The 26,084-nt window shown below is 50.4% G+C and overlaps 2 protein-coding genes across 4 annotated transcripts in view; both read left to right on the top strand.

Moving 5' to 3' along the window:
- Positions 1 to 2,963, top strand: part of GPR4 (G protein-coupled receptor 4) — a 9,289-nt gene extending 6,326 nt beyond the window's left edge. For both annotated transcript variants that reach the window (XM_045808551.2, XM_045808476.2), the window contains one exon: positions 39 to 2,963. In XM_045808551.2, coding sequence (XP_045664507.1) covers positions 857 to 1,954 — 1,098 coding nt within the window. In that variant the 5' untranslated portion in view covers positions 39 to 856 and the 3' untranslated portion in view covers positions 1,955 to 2,963. The remainder of the gene's footprint in view (positions 1 to 38) is intronic.
- A 3,410-nt stretch (positions 2,964 to 6,373) lies between these two features.
- OPA3 (outer mitochondrial membrane lipid metabolism regulator OPA3) overlaps positions 6,374 to 26,084 on the top strand; it is a 74,967-nt gene continuing 55,256 nt past the window's right edge. The window contains exon 1 of one of the 2 annotated variants that reach the window (XM_045808702.2): positions 6,374 to 6,610. In XM_045808702.2, coding sequence (XP_045664658.1) covers positions 6,469 to 6,610 — 142 coding nt within the window. In that variant the 5' untranslated portion in view covers positions 6,374 to 6,468. The remainder of the gene's footprint in view (positions 6,611 to 26,084) is intronic. The other variant, XM_045808657.2, reaches the window with a different exon arrangement.

Here is a 26,084-nt window from a genome sequence, read left to right as displayed (position 1 = left end):
CCTGTGACTCCCCTCACCGCAGACCTCTCTCCCCACAGGCACCGTATGGTCAGCTGCGAACTGTGAGGGGGGCCACCTCGTCCCAACTGCTCACTCCCACCAGGACCAAGCGGACAAAGCCAGAGCCCTTCCCCTGCCCCCTTCAAATTCCTCACTCCATCCGTAATCCTCCTCCATAATAGCCCTTACTCACCTCCTTCCTGTTTCTTAAACACCCTTCCTACATTCCCAGCCGTGGGCACATCCTTTTCCATAATCTTCTCTTCATCAGTTACCTTGCTTGTTTCCTTATTTGTTACGGGGTCCTAGGAAGCGCCAGCGCCCCGCCTGACCTTGCCTGGTGTTTTCAACCCTCCCTAACTGTAGTCTGTCCTATCTCAACACTATCACCTACATTTCATGCATCTTCTAGGACATTCCATCCCCCATCACTTCAACGTGGCCACACATACTTTCTACATCCTCTACAAAGACCTCCCTCTTACCACTGCCTGCTGATGTCTCCATCTCCTCCATAGCCAATTCTTGTGCCACCCCAAAACTCCCTCATTTACCCTCTGACTGGGTCTAGAAACACCCCCTTGACAAGGCTCTTTTTTTTTAATCCCACCATCCCCCACCCCGAGCCTCCCCCCTATCCTAATTCTATCCTTCCTCCAACTTCTCCCTCTCAAGCTCTACCCTTCCCCTCCGGGGCTGGCCCACGATTCACGGTCACCGTCGCCTCTCCCCCGTGGACTGCCCCCCACCATGTTCCCCTGAGCCTCCAAGGAGGGGGCTCAGGGGGCCCGATGGCCTCCCGCCCCCCGTGGCCCCACAGCCCCCGCGGGCCAGGGGAAGTGCCTCGGAAGCCCCGATGCCGAGGATGGGCAACCGCACGTGGGAGGGCTGCCACGTGGACTCGCGCGTGGACCACCTCTTCCCGCCGTCCCTCTACATCTTCGTCATCGGCGTGGGGCTCCCCACCAACTGCCTGGCCCTGTGGGCGGCCTACCGCCAGGTGCGGCAGCGCAACGAGCTGGGCGTTTACCTGATGAACCTCAGCATCGCCGACCTGCTGTACATTTGCACGCTGCCCCTGTGGGTCGACTACTTCCTGCACCACGACAACTGGATCCACGGGCCCGGCTCCTGCAAGCTCTTCGGGTTCATCTTCTATACCAACATCTACATCAGCATCGCCTTCCTGTGCTGCATCTCGGTGGACCGCTACCTGGCGGTGGCCCACCCGCTGCGGTTTGCGCGCCTGCGCCGGGTCAAGACGGCCGTGGCCGTGAGCTCCGTGGTCTGGGCCACGGAGCTGGGGGCCAACTCGGCGCCCCTGTTCCACGACGAGCTCTTCCGCGACCGCTACAACCACACCTTCTGCTTCGAGAAGTTCCCCATGGAGGGCTGGGTGGCCTGGATGAACCTCTACCGGGTTTTCGTGGGCTTCCTCTTCCCGTGGGCCCTCATGCTGCTGTCCTACCGCGGCATCCTGCGGGCCGTGCGGGGCAGCGTGTCCACCGAGCGCCAGGAGAAGGCCAAGATCAAGCGGCTGGCCCTCAGCCTCATCGCCATCGTGCTGGTCTGCTTCGCGCCCTACCACGTGCTCCTGCTCTCGCGCAGCGCCGTCTACCTGGGCCGCCCGTGGGACTGCGGCTTCGAGGAGCGCGTCTTCTCGGCCTACCACAGCTCGCTGGCCTTCACCAGCCTCAACTGCGTGGCTGACCCCATCCTCTACTGCCTCGTCAACGAGGGGGCCCGCAGCGACGTGGCCAAGGCCCTGCACAATCTGCTCCGCTTCCTGGCCAGTGACAAGCCCCAGGAGATGGCCAACGCCTCGCTCACCCTGGAGACCCCGCTCACGTCCAAGAGGAACAGCATGGCCAAGGCCATGGCAGCTGGCTGGGCGGCAGCTCCACCCTCCCACGCGGACCAGGTGCAGCTGAAGATGCTGCCTCCGGCACAGTGACCCTCCACTCGCGCAGACCCCCTTACTCCTGGAATCTTATCCCACCCTCCCTTCCCTCCCGGTCTGATGTATGCAAACTGTATGTGAATGAGGCTGTGTTCATATTTATAAGAGCAGCAGATAATAGGAAAACAGTGAGGTTGGCGGGTCACTGGTCCATCCTCCTCCTCCTCCACCATGAGCCCCTGACAATTCAGATGAACTGTGCCTAGAGCTGTGCCAGGTGGTGCTAGTGACACAGCGGTGACGAATGACAGTCCTGGCCCTCCTTCACATGCTCCCACTCCAGTGCGGGAGACAGACCTGTCCCCAGACAGGGATGACCCAGAGTGGGTGGGGCTCAGACAGGGGCGCCCAGTGGGCCTCTGACCCAATCTGAGGGTCAGGGAGGGCTTCCTGGAGGAGGGGACAAGTAAATTAAGTCAAATATTTGGTTTCCAGAAGGTAATGACAAAAAGAGAGAGAGGAAAAAAAAAGAATTATTTCTAACAAGGAGGTAAAATTTGGGGACTGAAGGGGAAGATGGGAGAAGAAATTCACCGAGGGGTAGAGTGGTCATTTTCGCCCTTGGGAAGCTCCTGGTCATCTAAGGGAGTGAGGGCACGAAGAGCAAGTGTGAGTTTCTAGATAAAGAGCATTCTCCAAGTCAGGACTGAGGAGGAGGGAGACTCAGAACCCAAGTGAAGGGCAATCAGGGCAGACTGGCTGGAGGAGTGGTGAGCAGGCCAGGCTTGGGAAGGGGCTCAGGACAAGAGAAGGGTATTTATTCATTCATTCAACAGAGATTTATTTATATCCACTTCCTGCCCAGCCCTGTGCTGGCTGGGATTGGGGACGCAAGGGTGACCAAGACAGCCCAGGCCCCCACCCTCATGGGGCTCACGGTTAACAAGTAAATAAAAATAAATATAATGTTTGGAATTGATGTGTCCTGGGGAAAAATAAAGCCGATTGAGGGGAGAGAGAATGACACGGACTCGGATCTAGAGAAGGTCAGGGGAGGGCTCACTGGAAGGTGACATTGGAACAAACAGCTGGTAGGGGGTGGGGGGATGGAAGGGTCAGCCCTGTGGCTGTCTGGAGAAGAGGACTTCCCGTAGAGGGACCGGTAAGTGCAAAGCCTCTGGAGCGAGAGAGTGCCTGAATTTTGAGGGAGAGTAGGTGGGGGGTGCAGGTGGAGCAGAGGGAGGCTGGGAGGGGGGCAGCTGGAGAAGAGGGAGGCTGGGAGGTGAGGGATGGTTGATGATTGATGGGACTAGGTCCTGGCGAGGACTTTGCCTTTTACTCTGAAATAAAGGAGAACGACAAGTGGGCTCTTAGCAGAGGAGGGATGGGATTTGACTTAAATGTTAACAGGATCTGCTGAGTGGGAAACAGAATATGGGAAGGGCAGCAGTCGGGGGGCCAGTGACAGGTGACTGCAGTAGTCCAGATGGGAGATCCTGGTAGCTGAACGGGGGTGGTGGTGGGGTGAGCAAGGAACAGTGGTCAGCTTTGGGATTTATTTTGAAGGAATAATTCAAAATGATGGAAGAAGCACAGGGCCTTTTGGGATTATGTAACACGAGCCCCTTGCCCATCCTGAGAATAGGGTGATCAGGGGGCCTGAACTGGAAGGACCTCTGGGAATGATCCCAGGCCCTATTCCAGGGCGGTCACTGAAGAGGCCAAATGACTAGGCCAGGGTCACACAGCTGGTGAGTCAGCGCTGGGGTGATCCTGGGCTCCCTCTCCCCTCTCCATCTCTGCCTCTGTTCCCATGCCCCAGGGTGGCTGAGGCTGCCTGCCTTGGCTGACGGGGTCATCCTCCCTCTCCTGGCCCTCGGGGATCACCAGGAATGGGCATCCTTCCATAACCAGGCTGGAGAGCAGGAGAAAGCACCCAGCACAGGCCTTGCCCTTTCTGACGGGTCACCTCCCTCCCTTCCTCCCAATGGATGTGTAATAGGCTCCAAGCTCCCGATGAGATGTGAAGGTCCTCCTCTTACACATACACACCCCCCTTGTCCCAGAAGTTCCCAGAAGAGGTTCCTGGAAACCCTTCTCAGAGAAAGGAAGAGGAGGGAGGAGGGGAATGAGAAAAAAAAAAAAAAGAACTTAATGAGGAAAATGGTTTTGCAGGAGGGGGGTTACTGAGGTGCAGGAAGTTGGGGCTTTGGTATTGGGTGCAGAGAGAAAAGAGGGAAGCCTGGGATCTACGGGGCCTAGTAATTTTCCCACCCCAAAGCCATAAAGCTACTAGGATGGAGATGTAAGGGGCCAGAACCTTTTGGAACACAGTGCCCTCGGAGGGTCAGGTGAAAGCCTGCACCCCACTCCTCCAAACGCTCAATCCCATTCACTCAATAAATATTTATTGAGCATCTACTGTATGCCAGGCACTGTTCTAGGAGCTGAGGAAACAGCAGTGAAATAAACAGATAAAAAGTCATGTACAGTTTGGAAGTTTCCTAAATCCATCATGGGGGATCTCAGCCCCCAAGTAGGTCCCTGGGCCCCTGACTAACACCCCCAGGAATCAGGAGAAGACTTGGCTGGGACTCAAGAAATCCCAGCCTTGAGTCCATTCTTATTATGCCTGGAACTTTGTTTTTTTCTGGTTTTTTTTTTTTTAAGATTTTTTGTTTATTTATTAGGGAGAGAGACAGCCAGCGAGAGAGGGAACACAAGCAGGGGGAGTGGGAGAGGAAGAAGCAGGCTCCCAGCGGAGGAGCCTGATGCGGGACTCGATCCCAGAACGCCGGTATCATGCCCTGAGCCGAAAGTGGACGCTTAACGACTGAGCCACCCAGGTGCCCCCACACCTGGAACTTTGGATAAATGCTTTTCTTCCTCTGGCCTCAGTTGGCCAGTCTGTAAAACGGGAAGGGGGTTGGTCCCAAGGAGATAATGGACCTTGAATAGGCCTCAAGCTCTATCACACGTTCAGTCCAGAAGGGATCTTGGGGAAGGGTTGTGGTTTTTTGTTTGGGTTTTTTTTGTTGTTGTTTGCTTTTAGAAGATTTTATTTATTTATTAGAGAGAGAGAGTGTGTGGGGGTGGAAGGAGGGACAGGAGAGAGAATCCCAAACACACTCCTGGCTGAGGGTGGAACCTGACCTGCGGGGCTCGATCTCATGACAGATCATGACCAGAGCCGAAATCAAGAGTCGGACTCTTAACTGACCGAGCCATCCAGGCGCCCCGGAAGGGTTGTTTTTATGGAGTCTTGGTATTTTAAGGAATTTAGAATATCTGGGTTCACACATGTCAGTGTTATCATTATTACCGATGGAGAAACGGAGGTCCATCCATGTCAGGGATTTGACAAAGGACACCAAAGGAGTGGGAGTCGGAGTGGAAGCTGAGGAGAGCCCCCCCTCCCCAGGGTGCGGGCGCTGCTGGAAAGCCCCGGGGGCTCTGACTCTGACTTCTGAACAGGTTTCCTCCTACACGCCACTCCTCCCCTCTCCCTCTCCTAGATGCTCTCAATTACCCATCAAGACTCCACCATCCAGAAATTTCTCTCAACCTCTTCCTGACCTTGTTTATATGATTTTGCTCCCTGCTGGCTAAAGGAGGACAGTCTGGGACATGTCCTTAAACTCCTTCTTGAGCCAGCTCCCTGGGGACCCTCGCCCACCAGTGGAGGAAGTGGGGCTGCTTGAGAACGGGTGTGGCTTTATCAGCCAAGACGCCGGGCTGTCACCTTCTAAGGACTGGGAGACCTTCTGCTGGCCCCGACTCTCTGGGCCTCAGCTGGTCAGTTACTCAGGAAAAGGCTGGATTCGCTATTTCTGGGGATGAAGTGCGCCCTCGGGCTGGAGTCAACGATAACAGTGCTCATACCTGAAGAGCAATAAGGGCTGTTTCTCGGGGTCTTATTGTGACTGGCACCATTCTAAGCACCGATCACGGTTCACTCACTGTTTTTACATTCAAGATTCGCATGCAAGCCTTACAATTACCCAATAAGGTAAATGGTATTATGATTCCCATTTTGTAGACGGGAATACTGATGCCCAGAAAGGTTACGTCACTCGCCTAACATCACAAGCAAGTAAATGGCAGACCTGGGATCCCAACCCAGGTCCGTATCACTACATGGTCGGTTTCTTCTTATTCCCAGTGAGAGCTCCACATGAGGGGAAAGCGTATTTGGGACTCGTTAGCCCTAATTAGGACTAATTAAGAGCCTCCTTTAAGCGGGGAAGCCACCTAAGTACAAGACGTCACGAAGGAACACGGTGACAGCAGCCAAGGCGGGCGTGGGAATCCAACCACGCTCCCGCGAACAGCCGTTTAACGGCACCGCCCCCTGACCCGCCTCACTTCCGCCTTTTATTTGCATATTCAGCGATCGGACGACAGGCGTCAGCGTCGACGCGGTGACATCAGGGAGCGCCCCTGCAGTGCTCCACCCCCGAGCGTACGCACGTACGCACGCACGGAGACGAGCGGGAGGGGGAGGAGGGAGAGATCCGAGGCGCCCCGCCCAGTCGGCAAGGTTGCGCGTGCCCCGTGCGACCGCCAAGATGGTGGTGGGCGCGTTCCCTATGGCGAAGCTCCTATACCTGGGCATCCGGCAGGTCAGCAAGCCGCTTGCCAACCGTATTAAGGAGGCCGCCCGCCGAAGCGAGTTCTTCAAGACCTATATCTGCCTCCCGCCGGCTCAGCGTGAGTTTGACCCCACGTCCCTCCAACCTTTCCATTCTCCAACCTCTCTCTGGTGGTTGCTCAAGGGATGGACTTCTGTTTACAACCAATCACAGCCTGAACCGGCAAAGTCCTGCAGCCAATAGGGAGGGGTCCTGGAAGAAGGGCATGCTGGTAGCCCAATACCACGAACAGGCTTGGGGCAGGGGGCGGGCCAGGGCGCCCGCGCCGATTTGGGAATACCAGCCAATAGAGGAAGAGAGCGCGTGGAGACTGACGTCCAGACGAACCAATAGTATGGGGGAAGGGAGTGATATGGGTGGGACATCCTTGGACTGAGAGGAGTTGGGGGCGGGACCGAGGGGAGACCTGACCGGGTAGTTGGCCCGGCCATCCTTAGACAGTTTGGTTTCCAAAACCCCACCCCGTGGTTCAGTTTCTTTCCCCTCGTGGGAGGTGAGGTACCTGACCAGGCATGGCGTTCAGGGAGGGCTTCCTGGCAGGGGAGACCTCTGGGCTGGGACCCGAAGGGTGAGGAGAATCTCACCAGACAGCAGGGATGATGTCGAGGGAGAGCGGGGAGCATGCTCCGAGGCCAAATGGTTAAAGGGAGCGTACCTTTTTTCCTTATAAGTTTGGGTGCTGAAAGTTTGCAGAATTCTTGGTCCTTTGGTGTTTTGTGGGGCCTCTGCCAGAGGTGCAGATCTTAGAATGGCGAAATGTCGGATTTCCCAGTTACCAGACTGCTCTCCTCTCCGCTCTCTCCTTTGACCCTCACACTGTTTTTGTCCTCACGTCAGGGAGGGGAAATGACTTCCCGTTTATACAAGAGAAAACAGGCCTCGAGACCAGAAGTGAATTGCTCAGGTCACACGTGGAGTTTATGCCAGAGTCAGGACCCGAGTCCTGCACTCTGGATTCCCAGAGCTAGTTTCTGTTTCCTGCCACTGCCTTCCCCCTAAACCCTGTGATGTGTGTTAGCGCCGTGGCGTAGAAAGTGGCTTCTTGGGTCAGACTGACATGGATTCTCATCTGGGCCCTACGACTCCCTGGCCGAGTCACTTACCCCCTCAGAGCTTCGGTTTTCTCTTCTGTACAATGGGTATTATGTAATAGCAACATTTAGTGGGCATTCGGCTTTGTGCCAAGCCCTATGCTAAGCACTGCACAGGCCTTCCAGCATTAAATCCTCACAAGTTATGAGGTAGGCACTGTTATCATTCCCATTTTGTGTATAGGCTCTATGTGCATTTATGCTGTAAATAATACTTATGTTGTTCTGAGGAGTGAATGGATGTAAAATGTTAAGTCAGTGGGTGGCACCAAGATACGCTTTTGGGTAGATGGTGTGGATACAGAAAAGAAGAAAAGGCAAAAATCTTGTCCTTGGGGATTTTACATTCTTGGGGTGGGCAGGGTGTGTGTGGGGGGGGGAGCCAGCCAATAAACAAAATAAATAGTTAAAATATGAATTATATTAGCTAGCAGTACTTGCTCTGGAGAAAACATCAGGGATACGAAAAGAGGACTGTCTGGGGGGAAGGTTGGAAGTTCAGATAGGATGTCAGGGAGACCTCATTGAGGATATGAGGAGAGGAAGGAACGAGCAGTGCAGGTATCTGAGAAAGAGCATTCTCTCACATGCAAAGGCCCTGAGGTGACAGTTTGCCTGGCAGGTTTGAAGAACAGCAAGGAGGCCAATGTAGCTGAACAGAGGGACTGAGTGGAGACTGAGGTGAGAGGAAGCTGGTGGAGAGAGGGGCAGATCGTGCAGGGCCTGTGGGCCCCTGCAGTGCTTTGGCATTACTCCCGAGTGGATGGAACTCACTGGAGGGTATCAGCAGAGGAGGGACAGGGTCTGAGCCATATGATGATAGGATCCCTTTGGCAGTCCTAGGGTGAGGTTGGATGCAGGGAGGAGGTGACCACAGTACTCCAGGTGGGAGGTGAGTGGGGAGGAGGGGTCAGTTTCTGGAGGCATTTTTTTTCGCCTTCATTTTAAAATTTCAGACCCTCTGAACAGTTGAAAGAGAGAATGGTATAGGGGCACCTGGCTGGCTCAGTTGCAAAGGTATGTGACGCCTCATCTCGGGCTCATGAGTTTGAGCCCCATGTTGCGAGCAGAGATTACTGAAAAATACGTAAATAAACTTAAAAAAAAAAAAAGTTTGGGACACTTAGGTGGCTCGGTTGGTTAAGCGACTGCCTTTGGCTCAGGTCATGTTCCCAGGATCCTAGGATTGAGCCCCCACATCTGGCTCCTTGCTCAGCCAGGAGCCTGCTTCTCCCTCTCCCTCTACCTGCTACTCCACCTGCTTGTGCTCTCTCTTTGTCAAATAAATAAATAAAAATTCTTCAGAAAAAAAACTTATTAAAAAAATAAAAGTTTAAGTTATTAAAAATAAAAGGAAGACTGGTATAGTCATCAGTTATATACCCTTCATTACCTAGTTCATCAGTTATTAGCTTCCAGCAGATTTGTTTTCTCTTCACTCTCGTATATGGACGCGTGTATATATGTATACACATGCTCTTTTTTTTCCGAACGATTGGAAAATAAGTTGTGGACATAACACTTTACTCCTAAATATTTTAGCCAGTGTTTCCTAAGAACAAAGACATTCTCGTATATAACACAGCACCAATATCATATCTGAAGAGTTTAACATTGAAAATAATGATATTGATACCAATATTATTTAGTATATAACTAATATTTAATATATAGCTCATATTCTGATTTCTCCAGTTTTTTCCAAAATGTCCTGTTTATTATTATTTTTGATCTAGGGTCTGCTCAAGGGTCATGCACTGCATTTGATTATCGTGCCTCTTTAATACCCTTCAATCTCCTAGTGGTTCAGCAAACCCTCCCACTGCCTGTCTTTGTAAATAAAGTTTTATTGACACACAGTCACACCCATTGGTTTGCATATTGTATGTGGCTGCAGAGTTGGGTTTTATGGCCCACAGATCTAAATTATTGACTCTATGGCCTTTTACAGAAGTTTGCCGATCCTGCTTCATGCTGGTGTTCTTGGTTTTTTTTTTTTAATGGCATTGACATTTTTAAGACTCCAAGCCAGTTGTCCCATAGTGTCTCACAATCTGGAGTTTTCTGACTGCTTCCTCTGATTTGATTCACACTGAGCATCTTTGGCAAGAACACCACACACACACACACACACACACACACACACACGAAGGTGTGTCCTAAGGACATCACCTCAGGGGGCTCCTGATGTCTGTTTGTTCCGTCATTTGTGATGGTAACTTGGATCCCTTGGTTAAGGTGGTGACCACTGGAGGAACCTTTCCTTTTCCCCTTAAGTAATGAATACCCAGTAGATTTGTTTGGAAGGCAGCGCTGGCAGGATTTCCCCTGGGTTGGGTGCAACACGGCCGACTGCAGGAGGGGCAGGTTGGACAGAGAGGACCAGGATAGGTTTAGTTGGTGATGTTATTACATATTGGACTGCTCTGACTGACTATATTTATACTTTTAAAATTATGTTACCATCCTTACGCTGCTCTTTGCCCTTTGCTGTGGCCCCCCAGCCTGTGTGGTTGGAATTTTCCAGAGCCTATAGCAGCTGTGTGTTCTGGGTCAGGCCTCCAGTGCTGACCGGCGCATCCAGCATCTGTGCCTCTGGCTGAGGTTCCCTTGACTCAGCAGGGTAGCCTGGCTGTCTTCTCACAGTGGAGGCTGGAGTGGTCGGTGGGAGCAGTAAAGCAAGAAGCATAAATCATCAGTGATGCACTATGTTGGGGAGGCAAGGATCTGTTTTGTTTTGTTTTATTTTTTCATTCATTCATTCATTCATTCATTCATAGAAGTTTAATGGATACACTGCAAGGGAGCAGTAGCGGGCAGAGCAGCAGAGGAAAGACTGTCCGCCAGGAGGCAGTGGTGGGGGCCTATAGTTAATGGTGGGGTGGGGAGTGAGGAGGTATAGGAACAGGTGGAATTTTCCTTTTTTGGTACCTGTGCCTGGTTGTAAGTAGCCCATTGGTCAGCGGGGGCTTATGGCTCTTTCGAGGTGGGCCGCCTAATGGGCCTGTTTGCTTTCAGCCAGGGGGTCACCATGGGCCCTTTCGCCTTAACTCCTATTTCCAGTGCTCAAGGCTGTTGCCTAACAGCGGCCTCTACATTCCCCGCTGACAGATGGACAATGACAGATCTCTGGCATTAGGGCAGAGGTCTCATCTTCAGTAGCTGCTTCCTGCTGAAGGCGGGGGTGGGGGGTGGGGGTGGGGGCAGGGGTGCTGTCTGTCTCTAGACTTGTGGGTCCAGCAGGGGTTCTGTGCAGTGACACACCAGTGCGTGGTATTAGATTAACATGCTGATAGGTGATTTGAGTGAAATTCGTTGGTGGCCAGGGCCATGGGCTTTAGGAGGAGGGAACTGTCTGATGGTATGGGCTGGAATTCTTGTTGAACCATGACTCATATCTCATATATGGAATTGGTGGATTCACTCAGACACCGAGGAATGTCTTTTGTCTGTAGATCAAGATGGTGGCTGGACCCATGAGGACAAAGGGAAAAGGCAGGGGGGAGGAGCAAGGGGCTGAGAGCCAGCCGGCATCAGGGTAGGGTCCCATCTGAGTCCGTGACGTGTAAGGGTCGCCCCAGATGAGCTGCCGCTGCCAGCTGTGCCCCACCTTGGAAATGGAGACTGAGGGGGACAGAGTGGGAGAGGAGAGGAAAGAGATCCTTCACCCCCACAGGCTCAGACAGGCCGACCTGTTTGGCCTCAGACCTTTAGACCACGTTGGGAAGCCGCCCCTGGCCAGAGACCTTCAGTTGTCTGAGGGGTACTAGCGTTAGGCTGCCGAAGGGCCAAAAAGAGACAGGAGAGGGAGGGAAGGATCCCTCCAAAGGGTAAAAGGGGCAATCCCTCGCCCTTTCAGGCCACCTGGCTGGTTCCCCCTGGGGCTTCAGATCCTCACTGAGGAGTCACCTCCCCAAGGAGAGCTAGAGTCAGTCCACCGAGGGGAAGTGCCGAGAAATTCCCAGAGAATCAGGGGACAGTCCTTGGCCGCAGAGGGTCCCCGTGAGGGCCACCAAAGTGGGGCAACCCCATCTGGTGGGCGCCAGCGGCTTGGACGGTAGAAGAATTCACCTGAGGCAGAACAAAGAAGAGAGAAGTGTATTGAATCCACCGCAAGGGAGCCGAGGGCAGGACAGCAAAGGAGAGACTATCTGCCGGCAAGGATCTTTTTAAACAAAGATTTTTGGGGGAGAAAAAATAAAAGGTTGGTGATCCAGGCAGGTTGGGACCGCTCTTGCCGAGTGTACCACTGACACTTCCAGAGGAGCCATCGGGTGTCTCTGGGCAGTGGGAAAATTCCTGTTTGTTCCTGCTCATTCGTTAGAGTATACTTGTCATTTTCCTAGTTTATTACTCATGGTAGGCAGGATAATTGCCCCCCAGAGATGTCCACATCTTAATCCCAGGAACCTGTTGAATGTGTTAACTTCCACGACAAAGGGGACTTTACAGATGTGATTCAGTCAAGGATTTGGGCCTAGGGGGAGTATCCTGGGTTATCCAGGCGGCTGATCATAAGAGGCCTTGTAAGTGAAAGAGGGAGAGGGGAAGGGGGACTATTTGAATGCGCTGCCCTCTGGTCTGGAAGATGGAGGAGGGGCCACGAGCCAAGAAATGCAGGCAGCTTCTAGAAGCCAAAAAAAGGCGAGGAGAGGAGACGCGTTCTCCCCTGCTGACACCTAGAGTTCAGTCTCCTGAGCTCAGTTTCAGACTCCGTGCCTCAGAGGTCTGACGGGAGGATCTGTTGCACGCACCAGTATGCTTGGTGTGGGCCTGGCACGTTCTTAGTTCGGTAAACAGCGGTGTGGCCGAGCCCCCAAGTACCCCTCCTCTGGACTGGGCCGCCCGTGGGTGAATCCCAGTCTGTGTCACGCTGGCCAGGTGACTTAGCTTCTTGGGCCTCTGTTTCGTTGTCTGTACATCGTATTGTTATGACAACTCCCTGGGTTAATATCCGTGGAGCATTAAACGGTGCCCCGGCCCTGAAGTGCTGCATAAATGTTGGTCGAATGGGTAGAAATGCCAGGCATCGTGATCATTGCTGCTGTCGTCGTCGTCATCATCATCATCACCTCAGTGTGAAACCTTCCAGTGTGGTCCTTCTCCTTGTGCACCCCTGGCCTGCCATCGGGAGCCGAGCAGTCAGCACTTCCGCCTGTTGATGGTATCGGTCCCTCTTCCTCCGTCAGCGCTCACAGGCTTACCACAGGCGTAAGGGCCTGGGCTTTCCCGTGAACACTTCTCACTAGCAGGGGGCAGTTACTGTGTCGGTCTGATGAGGAGCCGGGATTGGAGGTCTGTCTCTGAGTCAAACAGAGAGGGGGCAGTATGGCAGAGTAGAGGACCTCCCACTACCTCCTGCTTCACAGAATATTTAGAGCATCCTTTGAAAAGAAGGGTGTACCTGCAAGGAAGGAAATTGATTCCTCTCAGAGCAACGAGAAAGCAGGAGCAAGGAGCCGAGGAGGGGAGTAAGTATTGAAGGTGCCTTATATGCTCCGGGGATATGGGCAGAGTCACATGGCCTTGGGGACAGCGGCTATCCTGTGGGAACACTGGGCAGGGGACCGTCTTGTGTAAAACCAGATCCCAGGAAAGGTACCCCTCAGGGACAGGGTGAACTAGGAAAAAACCCACCCTCCAAAGACACAGCCTTAGGGCTGGATGGAGATTGAAAATGTCTCCTCTGAGAACTTAGAGCCACTGCCCTGCCTGTCCCTTATGTGGGTCTGGGGAACTGAATTATACTCTCTGAAAGGCGCTGGAAACAGCAAGCGGAGAATGAACCCAGGTCTGTGTGCACTTGACAAGGACAGACCCTCTCTGGAGAGTGCCCCTATGACGGAGCCTTGGAGAATTCCTTCAGGTGGAGTTCGGCACATCTCATGATAAAAAATTACATGCTGTATGGAAAAAGAGGCACCATGAGCGAGAGTCAGCAGACACAAAACATGGAGGGTCAAGACCTGCAAACATTGTGGGTATCAGAATGACCAGATGTCGGTATAAAATACCTATGTTTATATGGGAAAAGGATAAAATAGGAGGGATATGAAAACGTGCGTGCAATCAGAAATTACCAGGAAGTTGGAACAAGAACCAACTAGAACTTTGAGAAATGACACGGTTGACGTTCAGAGCTCAGTCTAAGGATTAAATAAATACCAGATGAGGGGCGCCTGGGTGGCACAGTCGTTAAGCGTCTGCCTTCGGCTCAAGGTGTGATCCCAGCGTTCTGGGATCGAGCCCCGCATCAGGCTCCTCTGCTGGGAGCCTTCTTCTCCCTCTCCCACTCCCCCTGCTTGTGTTCCCTCTCTCGCTGGCTGTCTCTCTGTCAAATAAATAAATAAAATCTTAAAAAAAAAAAAAAAAAAGAAAAAAAAATACCAGATGAAACACAGCTGCAGAGGGGACTGGCGCGCTGACAGACATCCGAAGGGGGAACAAAATGTTTTGTGGGGTGCTCCCCTTAGGTGCCCAGGAGCGCCACCTGCAGGTCCTGATTGGGTCCATCTGGGGAAGGAAGGGGGGAGGACGTTTTTATTTTTAACATTGTCCAGAGAGGATCCTCCTGTGCATGAACGTTTGACAACTCACTTCCCTGGAGTCTATTTATAATCTCAAGAGCACCACATGAATTATGTCTCCTGACAGCCAGGCCGTGGCTGGTGACCAAACGCTGCTTGCATTAAGCTCTCCCGTTAAGGAAACATGTTGCACATTCTCCCCGTGTGTGTGCGTGTGTGTGTGTGTGTGTGTGTGTGTCATGAGCAGTCGTGTGTAGCGCCGACATATAATACCGCGAATATATTGTGTGTGTTCAAAAATGTTAAGAAGTGGGAAGGTGTGGCGGACACCTGGGTGGCTCAGTCGGTGAAGCGTCTGCCTTCGGCTCAGATCATGATCCCAGCCTGCTTCTCCCTCCGCCTCTGCCGCTCCCCCGCTTGTGCGCTCTTTCTCTCTCTCTGACAAATAAATAAGTGAAATCTTTTTTAAAAATTGAAAGGTGTGGAATTCATATTTTAAAAATAAAATTATTAGTTTATGTATTCACGGCCACCCAAATATTTTTGCTCTCGCTAAAGATATTTTCTTATGCAGACATTGTTAAACACATTTGGAAACTCTTGGTGTAGCCCTCTGCGAGAGGCTAGTTTTGACATTCTTTGTGTGCGGCTGGCAGAGCTGGCAGAGACCTCAGGGAGCCACAGGGAGCCCAATGAGAGAAGCGTGCCGTTGGCTCCATTTAATCCTGCTGCTCATTTTTCAGGCCCACCCTTCATATGCAGAGGCATTTGTTGGAATTTGCTTGCGCTCACATTGCTAAATCTTCAGCGCATGGTTTCTGAGCAGCAGTCCTTTTTAGGAAGCCCTTTTGTGCGGGCTGATTGAATCGCGGTCTGGGAATATCCCCTGGAGTTCGTCTGCCTGGGCCGCACTACACTGAGTGGCCAGGAGAGGGCGCCTGGGCCGCCCTTTCAGCATCTGGGGTTGCTGAGGGCACCTGTCTGCTGAGAGGCACTAGAAAAGCTTCATTTCTTCTCTTCCTCCTCCCCTTCCCTCATCTTGTTACTCTTCCTTCTTCTCCCTTCCCTCCTCCTTCTTCCAGACATAAGCATAACCAGAAGTTCTGACATTTTCTTCCTGTGCCCCAGGGAAACACCTTTCTACTCCTCTGTGTTCACCCCTCTTTGAGACTCCGTAGTCATTTCCTGAGAGGCCTGCCCTGAAGGCTCGGCCCCCCAGGATGTGCCTCTACCCCTCACTGGGGAGTCCTAGCCACCTTCCAGCTTCTTGGCTCCTCTTTTCCTGCTTTCCAGCTCCAGTTGGCCCCAGCTCAGACCCTTAAGGCCCCCACATAGCTGGTGATTTCCTCAGGAGCTCCCTCAGTCCCCGCATTTACTAAGCTGTCCCTCTGCTGTCAGACTCACCCAGGTTCTGCCTTTGATGAGTATATGGCCACAGCTACCCCCTGCTGAGGGCCTAGTGTGTGGCCATTTTTATCTCTCTTTTTATTTTTTTATTTTTTAAATTTTTTTATTTCTTGGAGACAGAGAGTGCATGAGAGAATGAGCATGGGAGGGGGGCAGAGGGAGAGGGAGAAGCAGGCTCCCCGTCGAGCAGAGAACCCAACTCGGGGCTCCATCCCAGGACCCCAGGATCATGACCTGAGCCGAAGACAGATGCTTAACCCACTGAGCCACCCAGGCAGCCCTTATCTCTTTTTAAATTGAATCAAATTTTATGTTACTTGTGGGTTTTAGGGTATATTTTTTTCCTTCGAGGTTTTCTGAAGTAACTTACTAAATTTACAAAAGTCGTATATGCTTATTATGAAAGAAAGAACAGGATACAAATCAGTTTGTGCTTATCTGTGGTTAATTGAAAACCCAGCCAGTAAACCAAACTTTAATCAAAAGGATGTTTATTGTTGGTGGAGGAAAGTGGCTCTGTGCTTGGTTTGGTGGCTTGGTGGTGTCATTAGGGACCTGAAGACCCTTTCTGTCTCTTCTATCTTTGTGTTCAGGCAGTAACTCTCCTCAAGGCTTCAAAGGGCTGCTGGAGCTCCAGACATCGTTCCTTTATACAGCAGTGTCCAAAGGAGGGAGTGTGTGTGTGTGTGTGTGTGTGTGTGTGTGTGTGAGGGATGGGGGGCTGGGAAATGAGCGTGTGCTTTTCAAGCCCCCAGGAGAATTCCTTCACTGTTTATTGGCCAGAATTGAGTCGCGTACCACCACTTGCTATATGGGAAGTCAGGGGGGTGACCGTCGCTTCTAGACTCTAATGGCGGGAGAGGATATTGTTAATAAGACAGTAAAAAATAGTATACAGTAGGGACGTCTGGCTGGCTTAGTCGGTAGAGCGTGCACCTCGTGATCTCAGGGTTGTAAATTCAAGCTCCACATGGGGTGTGGAGATTACTTAAAAACAAAAAAGAAATCTTAAGAAAAAAAAATACAGGGGCGCTTGGGTGGCACAGCGGTTAAGCGTCTGCCTTCGGCTCAGGGCGTGATCCCGGAGTTGTGGGATCGAGCCCCACATCAGGCTCCTCTGCTGGGAGCCTGCTTCTTCCTCTCCCACTCCCCCTGCTTGTGTTCCCTCTCTCGCTAGCTGTCTCTATCTCTATCGAATAAATAAATAAAATCTTTAAAAAAAAAAAAAAGAAAAGAAAAAAAAATACAAAGTAGCCTTAACAATCATGAGCACTAAGGCTTAAGCATTAACACTACCTTAATGGATGAAAAAATTGAGCAGAGATGTTCAGGGACCTGATGTCAGTTCATGCAAAGCCCTGCATGTGCCAGCTTCCCGACAAGCCAGGAAGAATGATCTCCATTTTAAGAAAGAGGAACCGGAGCTGCCAAGATGTTGAGAAATTCGCCCGAGGTTACAGCAAGCCAGGACTTGAATCCAGGACCACCGGGCTCCAGAGCACTCTTAGCCTCTTCATGAGCTGCTTCCCTTGTGCCTCCGAAATTCCCAGATGCTGCCTGTGCTAAGTCGAGGTGGTCTCTCCATGTGTCGCTGGGGGCTGGAGGTGGGATTATTTTCTGGGACAAGGACATGCTTGTATAATCCACTCACTCAACAAATCTTTGCTTAGTGCCCGCTGTATGCCAGGAACTATTCTAGGAGGTTTGACTAACTCTGCAGTCACCAAAACAGACAAAAATCCCCTGCTCTCGTGGAGCTCACAGTTGAGGACATTAATTACCTGCCTGGTGACTCCAGGGCCCAGAGAGGTCCTTTTCCCCCACAGTCCCACCCAAATTCCCAGGCTGAATCTTGGTGGTCCAGCTTGGGTCACATCCCCATCCTTGAGCCCATCACTGTAGCCTGAGGAATGCAGTCTGATTGGCCAGTCTGAAGGGCAGGGTTCGCCACTGCTGAATCCTTTGGACCCAGTGTGGGGACATGGAGGAGTAGACAGAACCAGCCGTGTCCCCTCTGGTGACTGGTGGCAGCTTGCATCCCTGCTGTCTCCAGAGGCAGTGATAGAGGATGGGGGCCCGTCTGGAGGAGGAAGCCCCTGCCTGGTTGAGGCCCCACACATCTCGTAACACCCGGAGCAGTGTTGGGGTGGGCTTGCAGCGGGCTGGAACACATCCAGGAAAGGGCGTCCTGGGCAGGGACTGGCTCGAAGCTATTTACTCTTTATCATAATTTTTTAACTGATGCTAACAGTTTTCATTCATTATGCTTTCTGTGATCTCCGCAAATGATATTAACCACTTTATTAGGGAGTTTATGTGATTGTCCTGGTTTTATGAGTGGGGAAGTATCTCAGAGCGAGAAGCAAGTTCCCTGAGGCAACACAGAGTAAGAAATCAGCCCCTTGGGGCGCCTGGGTGGCACAGCGGTTGAGCGTCTGCCTTTGGCTCAGGGCGTGATCCCGGCGTTATGGGATCGAGCCCCACGTCAGGCTCCTCCACTATGAGCCTGCTTCTTCCTCTCCCACTCCCCCTGCTTGTGTTCCCTCTCTCGCTGGCTGTCTCTATCTCTGTCAAATAAATAAATAAAATCTTTAAAAAAAAAAAAAAGAAATCAGCCCCTTGGCTCCCAAATTCCTCTTACGTTTAATTATTTTTTTTGCATATTATTTATTGTACAATATCTATACAATGCAGTGTACGGATCTAAAAGGTGTAGTTTAAGGGCGCCTGGGTGGCTCAGTCGGTTGAGTGTCCAGCTCTTGATTTTGGCTCAGGTCATGATCTCGGGATCGAGCCCCGTGTTGGGCTCCGCACTCATCGTGGAATCTACTTAGAGATTCCTCTATCTCTGCCCCCCCCCCCGCTTGTGTGCGTGTTCTCTTTCTCTCTCTCTCTCTGAGAAAAATAAAATAAAATAAAACATCTAGTTTAATGGGTACAGATTAAGGCATATACCCATGTAACCAACTTCCAAGATCTGAAACATTTCCATCACCCCTGGGAGTTCCTTCCTTTCCTGTTTTGTCACCTGTGTGACCTCTCTCACTATAGATCGATTTTACTGTTGTTAAGCTTCATATAAATGGAATCATGCGATATGAACTTAAGTCTAGCTTTTGTTCACATGATGGGTTAGATTTCTGCTGTATGTATCAATAATAGTTCGTTTCTTTTACTGCTCGTAGTGTGTATTCTTTTGTGTCTTGTGTGCAGGCAGCAAAGTTTATTGAGCGTTAGTAAAGTGAGTTTCTGAAGAGGGAGGGGACCTGAGAGGGTTGCCCAGTATGTATTCTTTTATTCCAATATATAAACATGCCAAACTTGATTTATCTACTCTCTTAATGAGGGACATTTGGACATTTGTGTGTCCTTTTTTTTTTTGTTATTACCAGTAAGGCTACTGTGAACATTTTTTTTTTTAAGATTTTATTTATTTATTTGACAGAGATAGAGACAGCCAGAGAGAGAGGGAACACAAGCAGGGGGAGTGGGAGAAGAAGAAGCAGGCTCATAGCGGAGGAGCCTGATGTGGGGCTCGATCCCAGAACGCCGGGATCACGCCCTGAGCCGAAGGCAGATGCTTAACCGCTGTGCCACCCGGGCGCCCCTACTGTGAATATTCTTGCACAGGACTATGTAGGATTATGTTTTCGTTTGCTTTCGGTAAATACCTAGGAGTGAGATGTCTGAGTTATACGATAAAGATAAAGGTATTCCATTTTTTTTATTATTTAAAGATTTTTATTTATTTATTAGAGCAGGGAGAGGAGCAGAGAGAAGGACCAGCAGACCCTATGCCAGCACCAAACCAGATGTGGGGCTCGATCCCACGACTCAGATCATGACCTGAGCTGAAACCAAGAGTCAGACACTTAACTGACTGGGCCACCCAGGCGCCCCAAAGATAAAGGTGGTCTTAATTTTATAAGAAACCACCAAAGAGTTTTCCAGTGTGGGTCTAGTTGCTCCACGTCCTTGCCAATAATCATTGTTTTCAGTTTAATTTTAGCTTTTCCAGTTGGTGTAAAATGGCAACTCACTTGCTTTTCCCTGATGAATTGTGATGTTGAGTACTTTTTCATAGGATAATAAACACTTATTATCTCACACAATTCCGGAGAATCAGGAATTTAGGAGTGGCCTCGTCGAGTGGTTTGGTGCAGTGTCTCAGAAAGCTCGCCAGGCGCTGAGAGGTCTGCTTCCTGGCTGATTCATTGACCTGGTCGTTGGTAGGTCTCAGTTTTTCACTTGCGCTGTTGGGCCAAGAGCTCAGTCGCTCTGTACATGGACCTCTCCTTAGGGCTACTTATGATCTGGCAGCTGGCTTCCCCCAAAGAGAGTGACCTAAGCGTGAAAATGACTAAGACTGAAGGGTCAGTGTCTTTATAACCGAATTGTGGAAGTGACATACTACCCCTTGGCCATATTCTGTTGGTCATACAGACCAACTCTAACATAATGTGGGAAAGGACTATATAAGGCTGTAAATGCCAGAAGACAGGGATTATTGGGGCTATCTCGGATGCTGGCAACCACAATTCTGTTGCTACCACGAATTAAAGTTACTTATTTTTTTAAAAGAATATTAGTCAAATCTAGTCATAGGTTTTGTGGCATGCTTAGAAAGATTATTTCTAGATTATAAATGATTTCTCTTATGTTTTCTTCTAGAATTTTTTTTAAAAGATTTTATTTATTAGAGAGAGAGAGACAGCACGAGCGGGGGGCGGGGGCAAAGGGAGAGGGAGAAAGAGAATCTCAAGCAGACTCCACACTGCGTGCGGAGCCCAATGTGGGGCTTGGTCCCAGGACCCTGAGATCATGACCTGAGCTGAAACCAAAAGTTGGATGCTTAACCAACTGCACCACCCAGGTGCCCCTCTTCTTGTAGTTTTATAGCCCTGTTTGTGTACGTGTTTAAGTCTTTGATGCATTTGCAGTTTATTTGGGGTATTAGACGTGAGGTAGGGATCCTTCTTATTTTCTCTTGCAGTGCGCTGTCCACTTGTCCCAACAGCATTGATTGAATAATGTGTCTTTTTCTCACCGAGCTGATAAGTTTTATATCTCAAAATTTTTCACTTTTGGTCTTCTTTCAGCATACCCCCCATGAATGTTTTTTATTCCATGCCCTGTGCTAGGTGCCTGGGACACAGGTGTGAAACAAACCCTGTCCTGACCTTGTTTATTCGTCTTTATCTCATTTATCCATCCATGACTTCCTAGGATCTCCTCCGTGTTGGGTCCTGTGCTAGTTAGTGGTCCCTAGACAAGTGGTCAGTGCTAGGCTGGGGGAGCCTTCGGAGGAGGGTCCTTAGCCAGTCTGGGGCCTGGGGAGAGGCAGATGGCTCAGAGCTTAAGGAAGAGTGAGCCAGACAAAGTGGAAAGATAGAGGCATAGGTAACAGTATGTGCTAGGGTCAAGGGGTAACGGGGAGTTTACGGGAGGCTGGCATGGCTGAAAAGTAGATGGTGGGACTGGAAGTGGCAAGAAAAGAGCCCGGATGGCTGTTCAGGGACAGATCACACTGGGCCATGTTAATGCATTTAGACTGGATCCAGAAGGCTGCGAGGACCCTGTGTCATGGTCACAAAAGAAACTGAGGACAAAAAGGAGTTAAAGGGAATTTGCTTTACTGTTTTTCAAAGACAGTTGTTCTTGCTCTGCGCAGAAGCCCTACCCATGTTTGTCCTTCTGGCCTTTCTGCTGGGATGTCGGTGCCCTGTTCTACATACACCCATTCATACGTGCATGCTTCTAGGCGTTTCCCCTGCAGGGCTACCTGCAACTCCTATCTCTGGCTGTTTGTCAAGAAGGGGTGATAGCCCCACCCTGGGCTCCTCCCCTAGCTCTTACTTGCAAGCAACAGAATTCTGCTGTACTGGGCAGACGCCTAAACACTCTGGAAGTATCTGGCTTCAAGCTCAACTAGATTCAGGATCTCAGACAATGCCTGGAAGTCACTGTCCCATTCCTGGGACATTTCTCTGTGCTGTCTTCTCTCTTAGGCAAGCTCTCTCTTTTTGGGGGTCAAGGTGGCCTTAGTAGCTCCAGGTTCACATCCTATTCACTAGGCAACCCCAAAGGAAGGAGAGGACGACTCTTTTCTGACATTCCAGGAAAAATCCCAGGGCTGAATGCCAGAACCTAAAGCTGGGGGTGGGGTTGGCCTTCCCTGAACAATGTGGAGGAACAGCGAGGGATGGGCTTCCCAAAAGAGAGTCAGGGGCAGTTTCCAGAGAAAGGGGAGTGGCTGCTGGGCCAGCAAAACCAGCTAATACCCACTTCACTGTGGCTTTGGAGGGAGAAAGGGGAAGGGTCCCTATGTTCCTGAAGAGGGGAGCAGGGTCGGGACACTGAGATGTCCTTGGCCCAGTCTTTCCCAGCTCCTGAGATGACCGAGGCTCACCGTTGAGGACACCCCCTTTCTGTACCTCATGGGAAGGTGTGGTTTCGCCCCAGCAAATCCATGCAGGGTCACTGAGGTTCAAGTCCAAGGTCTAGCAAACTCTTAACCTCTGTGCATTGGTCACCAGCCCCATGCCAGAGGGGCAGGGCCATTTTCAACATGGTACCCTGCCCTCAGCTGTTCCTGGAGTCCGCCTGTTTCACCATCTGAAGTCTCCTCTGTCACGCCAGGAGGGGTCCTGGGGGTCCTCAGCTTATCCCCACTCTCAGAATGACATGGTGCCTGCTGTTCTAGTCTGTTGGCTCAGCTGCCTCCTTGGGTGCCCAGGCCGGCCTCCCTTCTGGCTTAGTCGCCTTGCCACCATCTGCATCCCCTAGCTAGCCTGTCTGGATTTCCTCCCCTTCACTCCCCTCCTTTTCCCCTGTGTTCTTGTGGCTTCTCCTTTCTACCCAACCGCCAGGTTTGTGGCCTTGAGGAGAAAGCAGAGTGTTCAATCTAACAGGCTTGACCAGGAATCCTGGGTTTTGGGTAGCTTGTTTGTTGATTTTTTTTTTTTTTTTTTAACAACCTGTTTAAAAGGTAATGAGTTCACATGACTTAAGGTTCAAAAGAGGATGTAGTATAAAGTCTCCCTCCACTTCTGTACCCCGGGCACCCCATTCCCCTCCATGGAGGCAAACCACTCTTGTGTGTTTTCTGGAAAAAACAAAAACTGCGTTTCCAAGCAGATGCTAATCCGCACCTCCCCCACACCCACTCTGCCTTTTTTCCACGAGTGTAGCAAACAGTCTACCCCGTGCTAGACCTCGCTGCTTTTCACCCACCTCGTTACCCGGGAAAGAACACTGATCACCTAAAAAACTTCCTTCCTGTTTCTTTCTGCTGCTCGCAGAATTACTGTAATTTTGGAGGCCGTAGGTCTTCTAGGGGTCTCTGCTAGCTTTTTTTTGTTTGTTTCTATAAACGATGCCGCAGGACTAACGTGCCAGGCAAGCATTTCCCACTTGCGCTGCTAAATCTGGCCTCCGTTCCCAGAAGCAGAATGACTAAGTCAAGGGTGTCAGCACACTTACACCGGCAGCTGCGAGTGGCAGAGGGTCCCTGTCCTCACCAACTCGCCACCTGGAAGCTCTCTCTTTTTTCATCTCTCTACTTGCAGCGAAGTTGAGATTTACAGAAAAGTTGTAAAACCGGTAGGAAGAGTTCCTGCATCCCTTTCAGTCCGCCCCCCCCATGATACATCCGTGTTATAAACACAGAACCGCGAGCAAACCCAGGTAGCGAACGAGCCTCACTACTGTTCCCGCAACGTTGGTCCTCATTCACCGTTTACCAGTTTTTCCGCCAGTGTCCTTTTTCTGCCCTAGGATTTTATCTAGTATCCTGTGTCGTATTTAAGTTGTCATGTCTCCTTGGTCCCCTTTAATCTGTGACAGTGTCTCAGTCTTTGTCTTCCATGACCTTGACCCTTTTTTAATTAAGCTTTTAATTTAATTTAATTTTTTTTAAAGATTTTATTTTATTTATCTGACAGAGAGAGAGACAGCCAGCGAGAGAGGGAATGCAAGCAGGGGGAGTGGGAGAGGAAGAAGCAGGCTCCCAGCAGAAGAGCCTGATGTGGGGCTCGATCCCAGAACTCCAGGATCACACCCTGAGCCAAACGCAGACGCTTAACAACTGAGCCACCCAGGCGCCCCTAAGCTTTTAATTTAATTTAATTTAATTTTTTTTAAAGATTTTTATTTATTTATGTGACAGAGAGACAGCCAGCGAGAGAGGGAACACAGCAGGCGAGTGAGAGAGGAAGAAGCAGACCCCCAGCGGAGGAGCCCGATGTGGGACTCGATCCCGGAACGCTGGGATCACGCCCTGAGCCGAAGGCAGACGCTTTAACGACTGCGCCACCCAGGCGCCCCAAGCTTTTAATTTTAATTCCAGTAGACTTAACATGCAGTGTTGAGTTTCAGGTGTACAATGTAGTGATTCAGCACTTCCATACATCGCTGGGTGCTCGCCATGAGAAGTGCACTCTTAATCCCCATCACCCTTTTCAGCCACCCCCCCACACCCCTCCCCTCTGGTCACCATCAGTGTGTTCTCTAGAATTAAGAGTCTGTTTCTTGGTTTGTCTCTCTTTCTCTCTCTCCCTCTCTCTCTTTTTTTCCTTTGCTCATTTGTTTTGTTTCTTAAATTCCACACAAGTGAAATCAGATGGTATTTGTCTTTCTCTGACTGACTCATTTCGCTTAGCATTATACCCTCTAGATCCATCTGTGTTGTTGCAAATGGCAAGACTTCATTCTTTTTTTATGGCTGGATAATACTCCACTGTGTATATACACTACGTCTCCTTACTCCATTCATTTCTCGACGGACACTTGGGCTGCTTCCAGAATTTGGCTGTCGTAAGTAATGCTGCCATAAACATCAGGTGCATGTAGCCCTTTGAATTAGTGTTTTGTATTCTTTGGGTAAATAACCCAGTAGTGCAGTTATTGGATCGTAGGGTAGTTCTGTTTTTAACTTTTTTTAAAAAAAGATTTTATTTATTTAGTTGAGACATAGAGCACAAGTGAGGAGGAGGATGAGAGGGACAGGGCGAAGCAGACTCCCTGCTGAGCAGGGAGCAACGCAGGGCTGGATCCCAGGACCCTGGGATCATGACCTGAGCCAAAGGCAGACGCTTCACCAACTGAGCCACCCAGGTGCCCCTATTTGTAACTTTGAGGACCCTCCATACTGTTTTCCACAGTGGCTGCACCAGTTTGCGTTCCCACCAGCAGTACAAGAGGGTTCCCCTTTCTCCACATCCTCGCCAGTACTTGTTACTCGTGTTTTTAGTTTTAGCCACTCTGACAGGTGTAAGGTGATATCTCATTGTGGTTTTGATCTGCATTTCCCTGATGAATGATTTTGAGCATCTTTTCATATGTCCGTCGTTTCAGATGTGGCCATCTCTGTGTCTTCTTTCGAGAAATGTCTGTTCATGTCTTCTGCCCAGGTTTAATTGGATTATTTGTTTTTTGGCTGTTGAGTTGTGTAAGCTCTTTATATATTTTGGATATTAACCCTTTATCAGCTATGTGATTTGCAGATATCTTGTCCCATTCCTTAGGTTGCCCTTTAGTTTTGTTGAATGTTTCCTTTGCTGTGCGGAAGCTTTTTCTTGTGGGGGCGCCTGGATGGCTCAGTCGTTAAGCGTCTGCCTTCAGCTCAGGGCGTGGTCCCAGAGTCCTGGGATCGAGCCCTGCACTGGGCTCCTCCGCTGTGAGCCTGCTTCTTCCTCTCCCACTCCCCCTGCTTGTCTTCCCTCTCTCGCTGGCTGTCTCTCTCTGTCAAATACATAAATAAAATCTCGGAAAAAAAAAAAAAAAAGAAGCAGCTTTTTATTGTGATGTAATCCCAACGGTTTATTTTTGCTTTTATTTCCCTCGCCTCAGGAGACCTATCCAGAAAAAATGTTGCTACAGGACCTTGGCCCTTTTGAAGAGTACTGATTAGTTACTTTGTAGGCTTCGTTTTGAGTTTGTCTGGTGCTGTCTCATGATTGGAGAGAGGTTCTGGATTTTGGGCAGGAGTCCCACAGGAATGATGCTGTGTCCTCCTCAGCGCACCGTATCAGGGCATCGTGATGTCCGTTTGTTTTATTTCTGGTCATATCGCCCTTGGTCATGTGGTTAAGGTGGTGTCTGCTAGGTTTGTCCACAGTATTACTTTTTTCTCTCTGTGAATTAATCAATATCTTGGGGAAGACACTTGGAGACAATGCAGATACCCTGTTTCTCCTCAAACTTTTGCCCACTAATTTTAGCATCCATCAGTGGGTCTTTCCACAATAGTTTTATTGTAGTATTTGCCTGGTGTCGATTTCTGTTTCCCTCTTTCGTTCTCCATATATTGATTGAAAGCCTGATGTAAGAAGAGCTGTCCATTCTTCTTGGAGGCTGTTTTCCCAGTCATCCTACTGGTGCGGGAAACAGGGCTCTTGGAGGAAGTGGAGACTGGGTCTGAGTCCCGGCCTGGCCCCTCTCAAGGCTGTGGTCTTGGCGGTCCCAAGAAGAGAGAGGGCCCTCGGGCTATTGCTGGTCTCCCAAGCGT

Source organism: Ursus americanus, chromosome 21 (assembly GCF_024610735.1).
Source record: "Ursus americanus isolate L20-20 chromosome 21, mUrsAme1.1.p, whole genome shotgun sequence".
NCBI lineage: Eukaryota > Metazoa > Chordata > Mammalia > Carnivora > Ursidae > Ursus > Ursus americanus.
Note: the sequence above shows the minus strand (reverse complement) of the source record. Positions and strands in the feature narration are given on the sequence as shown.